This window comes from Pseudopipra pipra, chromosome 1, assembly GCF_036250125.1.
Source record: "Pseudopipra pipra isolate bDixPip1 chromosome 1, bDixPip1.hap1, whole genome shotgun sequence".
NCBI classification, from domain to species: Eukaryota; Metazoa; Chordata; class Aves; order Passeriformes; family Pipridae; genus Pseudopipra; species Pseudopipra pipra.
Window position 1 is genome coordinate 109,623,039 of NC_087549.1, and position 12,381 is coordinate 109,635,419.

A 12,381-nucleotide genomic window follows, 5' to 3' on the forward strand; every position below is an offset into this window, starting at 1 on the left:
GTCTCCTGCCATCTTGGTATCCTTGAGCCAGACCATTTTCCTATACCCCTCTTAAACTTGGGGGTCCAGCGCTGGAAAAAACAGCCATTGACATGTCAGGGCCCTGAGGGCACCACTGACACTGGCTTCCCCTGCCCAACCCCACAGCTTCCCCCTCCACCCTGCCCATGGCCCAGGACCCCATTTCAGGTTTTACAAGCAGGTCACTGACCTTTGTTTTTTAGTGTTAAAGTATCTAGTGCCTTAGAAAGGGCACTGAAACACCCAGCCTAACAACCACCTACTGCCTGAACCTAGAAGGTTTTGCTTTACAGTCTAAAATATTTTTTCCTTCCTCAGTAATGCATTTTCAGGAACGTTATCTTCTTCAATCCTTTTCATTAAAAAGTTACGTGGTACAATACCCCACACACTCAATTTTTAAGGGCAAAGTCCTGGTTCTCCCAGGAAAGCTTTTACCACTGACCTGAGCTCACCCCAGACTTTTCTCCAAGTGAGCTGCAAGCACCACAACACTTGCTGTAAATGAGTGCCCATCCTGCGCGACTTCCCTCTGCAACTCTCAGATCCCCAAAATGAAGGTTTGCTACTGCTCTTCCATAGAAGGCAAGCAGAGTATGTGACACCCGAAACACAGCAGGATTAGTACCCATTTACTCCTAACTTCATGGTTTTTCTGTGCCAGACATGGTCAGAGCCACAGCACCACTCTTCCAGTGTGTTGCATCACCAGGATTTCCTTCTTCGAAAACACCCCACTGCTTGCAAGATGGTGCAATTATGTGTGTGTGTGAGACACTCTTGCAATCTGATCTGAGGTTTCCGAAGGGTCGACAGAGGGTACTGAACTGAATTCCTTGGAAATTTTAACTATACCACACTTGGCAGAACAATATATCTTATTTATTGCATCTACTTTTACTACTTATCACCCAGGCAAACATACCATCCTTCAAGTTATTTCAATATATGCTGTGACTGAGATGCTGTACAAACTTTCCAAGTTTCAGTGAATTCTTGTCAATGACATCAGGGACATTTTAAAGTTTTTATGTATATTTCCTTATCTAATCAGTCAAATTATGCTTTAAGGTTCAACTGAAATGTTAATTTCATTGGGCTTTGTTCCTCGTAAAGGTATACAAAGTATTATTTACCTTAGAATACAATACTCTTGGACTTTGTTTATACAATAAATTTTTAAAACACTTCCACTGTTAATTCAAGAACACTCACTTCAATCTTCATGAGTGTCATTGTGAGCCTTCCTGTTAACCATGCACCTGCTTCTTCTACTGTTTAAAGAATGACATGGTATAACAGCCCTGTTTGAGGAAAATATGATGAACAAGATGCTGAAAAATTAGGATTGTGTTCAAGAATGCGGGAAAGGTGCAAAAAGACTCATTACAGCCAGCACTTGTGAGATCAGAGAATCGTGGAATGGTTTGGGTTGGAAGGGACCTTAAAGATCATCTAGTTCCAACCCCCACTGCCATGGGCAGAGACATCTCCCACTAGACCAGGTTGCTCAGAGCTACATCCAACCTGATGTAGCTCAGAGCTACATCCCTTCAACACTGCAAGGGATGGGGCATCCACAACTTCGCTGGGCAACCTGTTCCAGTGCCTCACCATGCTCACAGAAAATATTTTTTTCTGTATATCTAACCTAAATTTCCACTCTTTCAATTTGTACTCATTACTCCTTGTCCTATCACTGCAGTTCCTGACAAAGAGTGCCTCTCCAGCTTCCCTGTAGGCCCCCTTCAGATACTGGAAGGTTGCTGTGAGGTCTCCACACAACCTTGTCTTCTCCAGGCTGAACAGCCCCAACTCTCTCAGCCTGTCTTCATAGGGGAGGTGCTCCAGCCCTCATATCAACGTCGTGGCCCTCCCCTGGACTTGCTCCAACAGTTCCATGTCCTTTGGTGGGGTTCTCAGAGCTGGATGCAGTACTCCAGGTGGGGTCTCACAAGAGCGGAGTAGAGGGGGCAAGTCACCTCCTTCACCCTGCTGGCCATGCTGCTTTTGAAGCAGCCCAGGATCTGGTTGGCTTTCTGGGCTGTAAGTGTACACTGCCAGCTTGTGTCGAGTTTTTCATCAACCCAAGTCCTTCTCCATCAGGCTGGTCTTAATCACTTCTCTGCCAAACTTGCAGGTGTGCCTGGGATCAAATACATGTCTCCCCAATTCATACAGAACAGTGTGTAACGTTTTGTACGTGCCCAGGTAAACAATGTTAGTTGCCCCTATCCACCAATGCTGTGTATACAGCATTGCAAACAAAAATGTATTTTTGTGAGATGTGCAAACAGAAGTGTATTTTGCTGGAATTTGAGTGGAAATGTGTGCCCAAGATTCTCCTCTAAAAACACAAAGTGTGCAAAACCTCCATGCAAGCACACTACTGTAGTTCTCACACAAGGGTAACCCACCTTCTGCCCTGGTAAACCAAAGTCTTAGAGTTGCCCATGATCTTCAGCCACCTTAAAAAGTCCACCACATCTGAACCACTGACTTGTCAAACCTAGCTCACTCACTAGTCTCATATCACCTTTTTTCATGTGTGTGGTTTAAAATATCTGTAAATAATAAATTTCAGCCACTGAGCTTTGGACACTGTTTTATTTTGAAAATGCTGGTGCTCCTTTTTGAGGTGACTTCCAGAGGCATTTTGGATGATCACACACGAATTGTTTACCGGAAGCACAGCGCTTTGACACGCAGTGATTGCAGCCTTCCTTGCAGCCCTGGTCCCACTGGCAGACGTAGGTCAAGCCCTGTGTACACAAAGGAGGGAGATTCCGCCATAAAACGCACCTGTTCGGCAATCTTTTCTTCCCATGGGAACTGGAGGAAAACTCGCTTCTGCTCCTGCCTTCATATATTTATGACAGAATTAACAGCCCTAGTTTACGTTTATCTGTCCTAAACATGAGGATCCCCAAGTAAAGTGCTGCCAACACCTTCTGCACATGAGCAAACATCTCCTAAACCTTGATCTCCAACAATGACGGTAATAAAGAAATGTCAGTTTTCAGTTAAAAAACTTTCCAAATGGCTTGTTAAGACATGGGGCTCCAGCCAAATTAGCCAGAGAGTGTGGTCCTTCTACTGTCATTTGCATGAAGGCAGCCATGGCTTACAGCTGGCTGAGAGTTATTAACAAGGGTTATTATCAGACTTCAATAATTTTCCATCGTGTATTAATATCTAAGGAGACCCGATGTACTTAGAAATGCAGAGTTCCTGGCTGTCATGTCTGCAGACCTATGAGGGACTGGGTCAAGTCACGGCTTCCCAGGTGGCTGGATGTGTCCCACTCTATCACAGCTGCTACCCAAAGAGCTCTGCTTCTCAAGGGTGAAGACCCATGGTGGTAAGGAGGAAAGGTACTCAGAGCACTTTGCCCTCTCCCCCACCATATACGCCTCTCCCCTCTTTGAGGAGAAGACTTAGGAGCACACAAGTGTAAAAGGCAAAGGCATTGCCCCTCCTGGGACATGGCTGCCACATGTGGTAAGCTAGGATGGTCTCCTGAAGCAGGGGGCTTGGAGCAAACAGCTCTTGACCTCTTCTGGGGACTTTCCTTCTTTCTGTTACAAAGAAAAAAAAATGCATGAACCCAATTCCAATGGCATTTCCATCCACAAGTCTATTTTATGCTCCTGCTTGACATGCCAGTCATGATAGACCTGACAGGTTCTGATATGGAGGCTTACAGAAATGTGTCCTTAGGTTTTCTGCACATGCCACACCTATGACTCACTTTCTGTGGTTACAAGAAGAGAGAGACAACCTAGCAAGCCCAGAGGAAACAAGTGATATGCCTGAAATGTATGAATGATGCATACATTTACAGGCATCATTATATTTCTCAATTAGGATTCCAACTACAGAAAATTTCCAAGAAAAAAAAAAAGTGGGCCGATATCTTACAAATGATAATTCATGACACATTCACCATGTCGACACCTGAATATGGAGTAATCACTGATGCCAAATTTAGCAGATATCTGGATACCAGTCATGTAGTTGATCACACTGCATGAATGGGAATCAGCATCAGAGGTATAAAAAAACCACTGCTTGAGAAAATTCATTTTACCAAACATTAAAGAATTGTCAGCTTCAGTGGGATGGGGGATGTGTTGAACATGGACAGTCCTAGTGAAAGCAGCTGACTCTTCACATGCTGCCTGTTGTATTGTACCAAAGTTACTGTTAGACCTACACACAGTAGGAATGGTGAGCAAAATCCCATCCTGGTTAAGGGTTTAAAAGAAAGAGCAGTAACCTTACAATGAGTAAGATGTCAGGAATGGGTAAGTGAATATTAAAGGTGTCAGATACAAATTGCAAGTTAAAAGGTGTATGTGAATGATAGAGGAAGCTGAAGGAATTACTGAAAGGCTCCACAGTATTATAGGCAGCAGCAGGCATGGAACCATTTCAACAGACAGGAAAGTCAGGAACAGCAGAACAGAAATATCAGCTGCCTTCAGCATCTACTTCTGATTCTATTTTGGGATAGATCCTTTTACGGAAAAGTACTAATGCACAGGCACCTTCCACAGCCACCATGTTTACTTTCAGCCTTCCCTGAACTGGGAAAGCTCCACAGCTGCAGGGTGTGAAGAGGAGGAGCAGCTGATAAGCCTCCGGCCCTGATTTTCACAATACTGACTCAGAGTGGATCAGCTCCCTCCGAGGCTGTCACTGCCACCACAACACTGCCAACCTGCCAGGAAAGATGCAATCAAGGTGACTTTGCAAGTCAGCGGGTCAGCAAGCGAGCAGGGGTTAGCAGGTCCATGGTTGACGTGTTCAAAGGTCGGTGGGCACTGGGGACGCCATCACGAGACAGGCTGGAGAGGGGCAGCATGGCACCATGCCCCCTCCAGCAGCTCTCACTCCTTCTTCTCTGCTGGGACCTGCACCAGCTGGGGCGCAGCTGTGTGCAGCAGCATGAGCCCGCAGAGTGTAGTGGAGAGGCCGACCCACCACAGAGGCGACCACGTCTCCCCGAAGAGCAGTTTGCCCAGGATTGCCTGAAGGAAAAGAGAGACAAAAAGCTTTGCTGGGCTGAGCTGCTCCAAAGCCTCCTGCACTGCCAGAGCTGTGAGAACTTCTACTGGGAGAGACAGCCCTGGGAGAAAAACGCCCTTGAGGAAATTCATGCTGGGGTGACCAACAGAAACGGCTGCTGCGGGTGATGCTGGAAATGACTGACTCTGCCATCCAGCCTGGAAGCGCAGCTATACTGTGGTCCCAAAGCAGGACTTTGGTAGATGCATGTGTGCTTTGCTGCCTTCCCATCACTTCTCAGGAGCCAAATCTCTTGTTGACTGGGCAACTCCAGTCGATTATTGGACACCACCATGAGCTGTCTGCCAGTTGGAGCACAGAAACAAGGTGGACTGCTGCCAAGAGTGAAAAGCAAGCAGAAAAAACCTGCAGGTCAAAGATCCTCTTGATGTCACTAGTGGCGGTGCATCTTCACACCCAGCTAGGGTGACTGGCTTGTCACAGGTGAGGTGTTGCAAAGGAAAAGCAAAACAAAGCAAAGCAAATCTTCTGGCTCTGGCTCTCACTGGCAGTTATTAAAGTTCAGCTGTACAGCTGCTACAAGGCACCATGCTGGGCAGCAGTGCTCCTCCTCCTGCACCATCCAGAAAAGTTCCACCGCTTCTGCCATGAACGACTATCAAAGCAGCTGGGGCCTGATGCAATCATTTCATGTCTGCCTGTAACCCTCCCTTTGTGGCCACTGATGCTGGTTCTGCTGGGAGATGAGCTAAGACCAGTGGCAGCCAGCGTGAGCATTCTCACTTCGCTGTGCTCCTCAGGCTTCAGCGCCTGGGGAAGGGATCTACTCACCGAAGAGATGAAGTTGGAGGCTGTCGTTGTCACAGAGGCAGCAGCCGAGGAGGAAGAGAGTCGCAAGGCTTTTGCAAAGACTGTCCACATCACCGCATTGCACGCAAACACCAAGCCAACACAGCTGACGCGAAGCAGCACTGGCAGCTGTAAGACAAAAATGAAAAGCCAGTGTATTTTCACCTCACTAATTCATGGGCACTTCGGAGCCAAACCCAACGGCATGGGCTTTTGAAGCTGAATTACAGCTGCTATTAAATGAAGGTGAATATATAACTCACAGAAGGAAATGGAAATGAGGAAACAGCCCTGGACAGAGCGTGAGCCCGGTGTTTCCTGCTGTGAGTTCAGCCTCAGACTATAGGCTAGGAAGCACTAGGACAACGTGCAGCAGCTGCTATGCCAGAAGCCAAATTTCAGAACACTCTCCAGCTCATGATGTGGTGGACGCAAAATGCAGGGATATGCCCTTTACTTATCACTATACATATACAGATGTATAGAAAATGGTGAAATTCAGAACTGACAGGGACAAATACCAAAGATGTAAATGCCGGCGCTGTGTGGGGTCCAGGACCTAACTGTTGTGAATTTGGACTGAGACCCCAATGGTCCCAAAGCACTGGTCCTCACCAGCTCCCTGGTCTGCATTACTGCTGCAGTGAGGGCAGAGCAGAGATCTTTGTGACAAAAGGGAGAGCTGAGGGGCTTCATGCCTTATCTTGCACACTCACTGGAGAGCAGATTTACTGAGAGGTCTCGACTCCAGCATTTAGCAGCACCAAAACCACCTCTGAATTCAAGGGCTGTCAAGGCCAATTAGGTCCTCAAGAAAGACCTCCCTCCTTAAACAATCTCACCAGACATGTAACAGCCTCAGTCTGAAAAAAGGGTACAGTTGTGCCTAAAAAGTCCTTACCATTCACAGTCTCCCTTGCCCCCTCCTAGTTTAAGCTACTGAGGCCATCTCCCAGCCCCTGGATACCATGTAGTTGATGTGAAGACACCAAGGGAGATCACAGGCAGAAAATGACTCCCACAAACGCTCAGGGAACACACAAGGGCAAAGGAAAGCAAATCTTTGTCTAAGCCCGTAGCAATCACAGCCCGTCACCTTTCAGTCCATAGTGGGATTCGTCTTGAAGAAGACAGAAATGCAGGTGTGAAGTCACCAAAAAACACAGCTAAGAGGTGGTACCTGCCCCATGGGAATGGCTGCACTGCAGCCCCCTACCAGCTGCTCAAATCAATGGGGGCCACCAACTGTGTTCTGCTCCCACTCAAAAGAAAAAAAATTATATACTGCAAGCAGACAGGGATTTCTGAAGCAAGCGATGTTGCAAGTACAAAGGAAAAGACTGCAAAGCAAATCTCTGCTCGATGGCTGGCGCAAGCTCTCCGAGGCTAACCCCATTCCAGCCAGCGACAGTGCAGGTGTGTGGTCTCATTTTGCCCCACCTGTGGCAAAGGTCTCCAACTTGATAAGGGCAACAGCTGAAATCCAATATCACTCCCACCAGTGAAGCCCTTGCTTTCCTATCCACCCTGGCCAACAATGTAGGGAGAGATAAGAGGGACAACCATTCCCAGATACTACCACTCCTCTGAGGATGAAAACTTCTGCCATGTTATGGCTCTCCATGGGATAGGGTCTGCCTCCCAGTTTCATCCTCTGCCTCTATTACCAGACAGTTTTACCTTCCTAGGGGCAGTTATGTACATCCACACACCTCTAGTGGGCAGGCAGATCTGGGAGTAAAGAAATGAGAGGGAAAAACAATTCTCTGTGTTTCACCTAAATTCAGTATAATTCCATAGTCCAGGGGTTGGACTAGAGACCTCCACAGGTATTGCCTGACTGGAATTAGTCTGTGTGACTATCAGTGGTGAAACAAAGCTGGCTCCCACCATCACAGCAACTATGCTATGTTCAAAAGTGATCTTGAACCCAAAGGTTTTTATTCTGATCTTCTTCTCTTGCAGGGCCAGGGAAATCAGCAGCAGTATGCTCTGCAGGTGGCGCATGCCCAAAAGAAAGGTTTATCAGACAAAGGTCAAGTCCCTCTGCAGCTCGGGCAGTGGTCATCCCAATGGCATGCAGACAGAGAGATAGGAACATCCCCACGTGTTTCCTTCCCCACAAGGAAGGAGGGAAATATAAATTCCTCCCCAGCTAAAGACTCAGCTGAGCCACCCCAGTGAGTCAAGGATTACTGTTCTGATTGCTTTTCTAAGCATAGATTAATTTCAGTGTACATTTCAGATAATCCAGAATTACTCCTGAAGTGGCAGAAGTAATTTTAGATGAAGACTGACAGGGGAGCGGAGAAAGCAAAGTAAAACCTTTGTTCAAGTGAAATGACCCCTCCTGGTCAGGTCACTCTCATGCTTGGCCATCCCAACACATCCTTCTGTCCAGGAAATCCCTCTTTGTGCTGTTGTTGAGTATCCTGCTACCCTACATCATAAGCTCTTAAAAGCATCAATAAACTTTTAATATTTGCTGGCATGTTCCGTGCTGCACAACTGACGGCTGCTATTATACTTTGAGACTTCTGTAGCTCTTCCTTAAACATAAAACTCCTTCAATCTCTTTTGCCTTGTGGCTGCTCTGCAGAAATGCCTTTGCAGCAAGCATGTAGGATTCAAAGGGAGCCTCTGAAACTCTTAAGTGTCTATAGTCCTCCACAATTTAAGCCACTAGGAAGATTACAGCACCTATATAAAACCAGGCTAGTTTTACAGCTAAACTGATTAATTTAATTGTCACCTAGAATGGACCTGAAAACTGAAGGAACCAATTACCCAGAAAAAAGAAACAGTCACAGAATCATAGCATGGCTGAGGCTGAAAGGGACCTCTGGAGTTTATCTGGTCCAACCTCATCATTCTTAGAGCAGGCTGTCCTTGTCCATGTCCAGACAGTGTCTGAATATCTCCAAGGATGGAGACTCCATCACATCCCTGGGCAACCTGTGCCAGTGCCTGGTCACCCTCACAGTGAAAAAGTGTTTCTAGATGTTCAGAGCAAACTACCTGTGTTTCAGGCTGTGCCCATCACCTCTAGTCCTGTCACTGAGCACCACTGGAAAGAGCCTGGCTCCATCCTCTATGCACCCTCCCTCCCTGCAGGTATTTATACACACTGATGAGATCCCCCCTGAGCCTTCTCTTCTCCAGGATGAACAGTCCCAGCTCTCTCAGCCTCTCCTCATAAAAGAGATGCTCTGGTGTCTCCATCATCTTTATGGCACTTTGCTGGACTCTTTCCAGTAGCTCCATCTATTTTTTTGCACTGGAGAGCTCAGAACTGGACCCAAAACTCCAGGTGTGGCATCATTAGGGCTGAGTAGAGGCAAAGGATCATCCCCCTTGATCTGCTGGCAACACTCCACGTCAATGACATGACACTTTGTCATAACACTTAAAAAAAAAAAAAAGCACCAACCTCCCACCCCAAACAAATATGCAATATTTTTTAGAAATTTCACCATAGAAAAATACTCCGAAAAGATGCTGTCAACATTTGCAGTAATTCCATGCTCTGGTATTCTGTCAGTGCAGAGCACGAGTTGGGGATTTTTTTTGGGGGGGTGGAGGGGTTGGAAAGAGTATAAGGATTTAAATTTTTTAATTTTCCTTTCTGCCACCCTTTCCGATCTATCAGAAAAGATCAAAAGGATTGGCAGGTGCTAGGTTTTTGCCTTTTTAACCCTCTCTAATAATCACACGGATTGATTTTCTTTTCTTCCTGGTGCAAGGCTGGACTTTTTCAGCTCTAGTTTCAAATCCAAACGTACATTTGCCATATGAGTAACAACCTATACCGAAATTAATCTCCCCAATGTGTTTTTAGGAGACGCGTAGGCTGCCTACCTCAGCATTCCCCCACTCACATGCAACCTCGTGTACCTCCCCACCTCTGCTGTGCCTGTGCCAGAGTTCACTCCTGTAGGTAAGGACACTGCTACTGGGGTCAAGGGACAGCAGTCCCACGTAACCTCAAGCTCAAGGAGGTTTGAAAAACACAACCGCGATAAAGATCACGACCAACGAAGACACAAGGATCAGCTGAGCAGCACAGTAGAAATCAAGGGCTCCACCTGTCTGCTCTGGTAAGGACTGAGCTGAGAGAGAATAAGACGGAGAAAAGTAATGTTATTAGAAAACAGTGCACTAAGAACAAGCATTTAATACTAAAGACTACTGACATCCTGCTTCTAAAGTAACACTGACGTAGAACCACTGCAAATGCAGAGTTGGGTTTGATCTGGGGCATTCCCGTACCACGCTTGTTGTCTTTACATCTCAGCGGCCTCGCTTCCCTTTCCCTGCTCCTCGTTTACGTCGACACCGCGTATTAGTCAGCCCTCCAAGGCTGGGCTCCCCCAAGAGGTGACTCAGCGCTCCGCTCTCCGAGACCGCCCCGCTATCCCTAGAAATCCAGGGCAGCCCCTGGGAGCGCAGGAGGAAGAACTGCCGCGCTCCCGCCAGCGCAGCCGTGACGCCCAGAGCCGCCTGCGGGGCGGCTGCACGGGAACCCACTGCACCCGCCCCGCCTCCCTCCTTCCTTACCGGGCCGCCGGCTGCCTCCCCGCCCGGCCCCAGCGCCAGCTTCGCCGCGGCCGCCGCCGCCGCCCCGAGCAGCCCGGCAGCCGCCGCCGCGGCCCCGCCGCCCGCCCGCCCGCCCCTCATGGCGCGCACGCCGGGCCCGCTCGGCCGCCTCACGGGCGCGGCCACCGCAGCGCCGCCCCGAGTACGGGCGGGCCCGCTCCGAGAGACCCAGGGGCGGCCGGGAGCGGAGCGGAGGGGGGGGGTGTGTTTGTGAAGAATGCACGTATGCAGTGTTCATTTATGTACAAAGGCTTTATTTGAACAGACAGAAAAGGAGGGAGTAGGAGAACAACGCAGGTCCTACCGTAGCCACATACAACACAGAAAAGGGCAGAAGCCGCCTACGTGGAAATAGTCCAGAAACAGACAGGAAGGGGACATTTGTAAACCTAGAACACAGCAGTAACAAATAAAGCAGGCAAGGGACAACAGGTGTGTTGTCCTTGATGTACCCCTCTAGGTCTGATCCTATCTAGATTGTCTACAGGGAAAAAACCCCAGCACCTACCCCATTTAAGGTCAGCTTTTTACATCAGAGTTCAAGTGGGAGCTTGAACTTAAGCAACTTTAAAATGTGCAGATAAGCTGGTAGAAATACTTCTTGCCCTCACCCAAATCATGTAGAAACTCACTAGGTCTCTCCTGCCCTTTATCAGACACACATCTTCTGTTTTGTTCCATTTTGCCCCAGCACTTGTGGCCAAAAAAAATACTGTATGAAGTAGCCAAAAACTAGAATGATAGGCTTACTGGCAGTAAAAAAAAAGCCTGTTGGATATTGCTATATAAATCAACATTTCGTGATCCACTAATAAACATTTCATGTATCTGCAATAAATCTTAAGTGCAACTAAGCGAACTTCTGCTGTACTCCTAAAATGTTCTGCATATTTTCACAGCTTCTTTCATAACATTAACTTGTTTGATAAGGAAATGGTTGCAAAATACTTAGAATTTCCTACAATTCTAATATAGAAGTCTACTATAAGTCTATAATAGGGGGAAAAAGGGTTAAAAAGCATTTTAATTTCATATAGAGAAAGAACAGAAAGGCAAAATAGATTTATAGTGCTAGGCAAAATAGATTTATAGTGATATTTACAAGGCTGTTACTAAATTCACATTTATGCTGTATTGAACAAAGTTCAGTATGAAAACTATTTTTAAACAACCCAGTAAAATCACTCTATGTTTAGCTAAAGAAATAATCACAAAGAAATTGTGCTTTTAAAATTTTGGCTCTGGTGGAAAATGTAGCATTTCAGAAGAGGTAGGAACCTGAATAAAAGCACAAAAGGAAACAAAGATCCAGGTGTGTTCCCAGTGAGAAAGCTTTTCCTTGGCAAGGTACAAAAGTTCCAAGGAAGTATCTTCCAGTACCTATACAAAATCGGTTTTGGAAATTGAAAATTACAGAAAGGTGTTACTATGTCATTGGAAGCTGCCTGCATAGCTGGTATAACATTCTTCACTAAGAGTTATTACCAGCAAAAAAAAAAAAATCTATGAACTAAAATACTTGATTATTCCAGGACCACAGCAAAAGTCAAGCTTGACAAATGGCTTTTGCTTTTTCTGTACACTTTAAAAATATGGTTCTGCAGTTTTATTTGTGTCACTACAGCTGATCATAATGTCTACAAATGTCACATTTTTTTGATTCTTTCAAAAAAGCATTTTCAATTCGTAGTTTTTCAGTCTCCTGTAAAACAGAAAAAAAAGCATGGGTATATTAAGGAAATTATCCTCACGTCTTTTATATTTCTAAATAAGTGGTATCTATATTTGTTCAAGTATTTTATACACTATATATTTGGGGAAATAAAACAGGGTGATCCTTGTCTGGGGCCTGTGAGGAGACAGACCAGCCATGACTTACTGAAC

The 12,381-nt window shown here is 46.4% G+C and overlaps 2 protein-coding genes across 4 annotated transcripts in view; both read right to left on the minus strand.

The window, feature by feature from the left end:
- Positions 1-2,609: 2,609 nt before the first annotated feature.
- On the minus strand, positions 2,610-10,593 carry TMEM42 (transmembrane protein 42). 3 transcript variants are annotated; one of them, XR_010434249.1, is made up of 4 exons: positions 10,459-10,593; positions 5,884-6,030; positions 4,745-5,054; positions 2,610-2,783 (listed from the first exon to the last, which is right to left on the minus strand). XR_010434249.1 is itself a non-coding variant. In XM_064670777.1 (3 exons), the coding sequence occupies exons 1-3, from the start codon at positions 10,576-10,578 to the stop codon at positions 2,628-2,630; spliced, it is 423 nt and encodes a 140-aa protein (XP_064526847.1). In that variant the 5' UTR covers positions 10,579-10,593; the 3' UTR covers positions 2,610-2,627. The 3 variants fall into 3 exon arrangements, 2 of the variants coding, with proteins under 2 accessions (XP_064526847.1, XP_064526853.1); XM_064670777.1 differs by lacking the exon at positions 4,745-5,054; XM_064670783.1 differs by having other exon boundaries at positions 2,610-5,054.
- A 137-nt stretch (positions 10,594-10,730) lies between these two features.
- Positions 10,731-12,381, minus strand: part of KIF15 (kinesin family member 15) — a 36,769-nt gene continuing 35,118 nt past the window's right edge. The window contains exon 35 of the mRNA XM_064670735.1: positions 10,731-12,199. Within this exon, the coding sequence (XP_064526805.1) occupies positions 12,116-12,199 (84 nt within the window). The 3' untranslated portion in view covers positions 10,731-12,115. The remainder of the gene's footprint in view (positions 12,200-12,381) is intronic.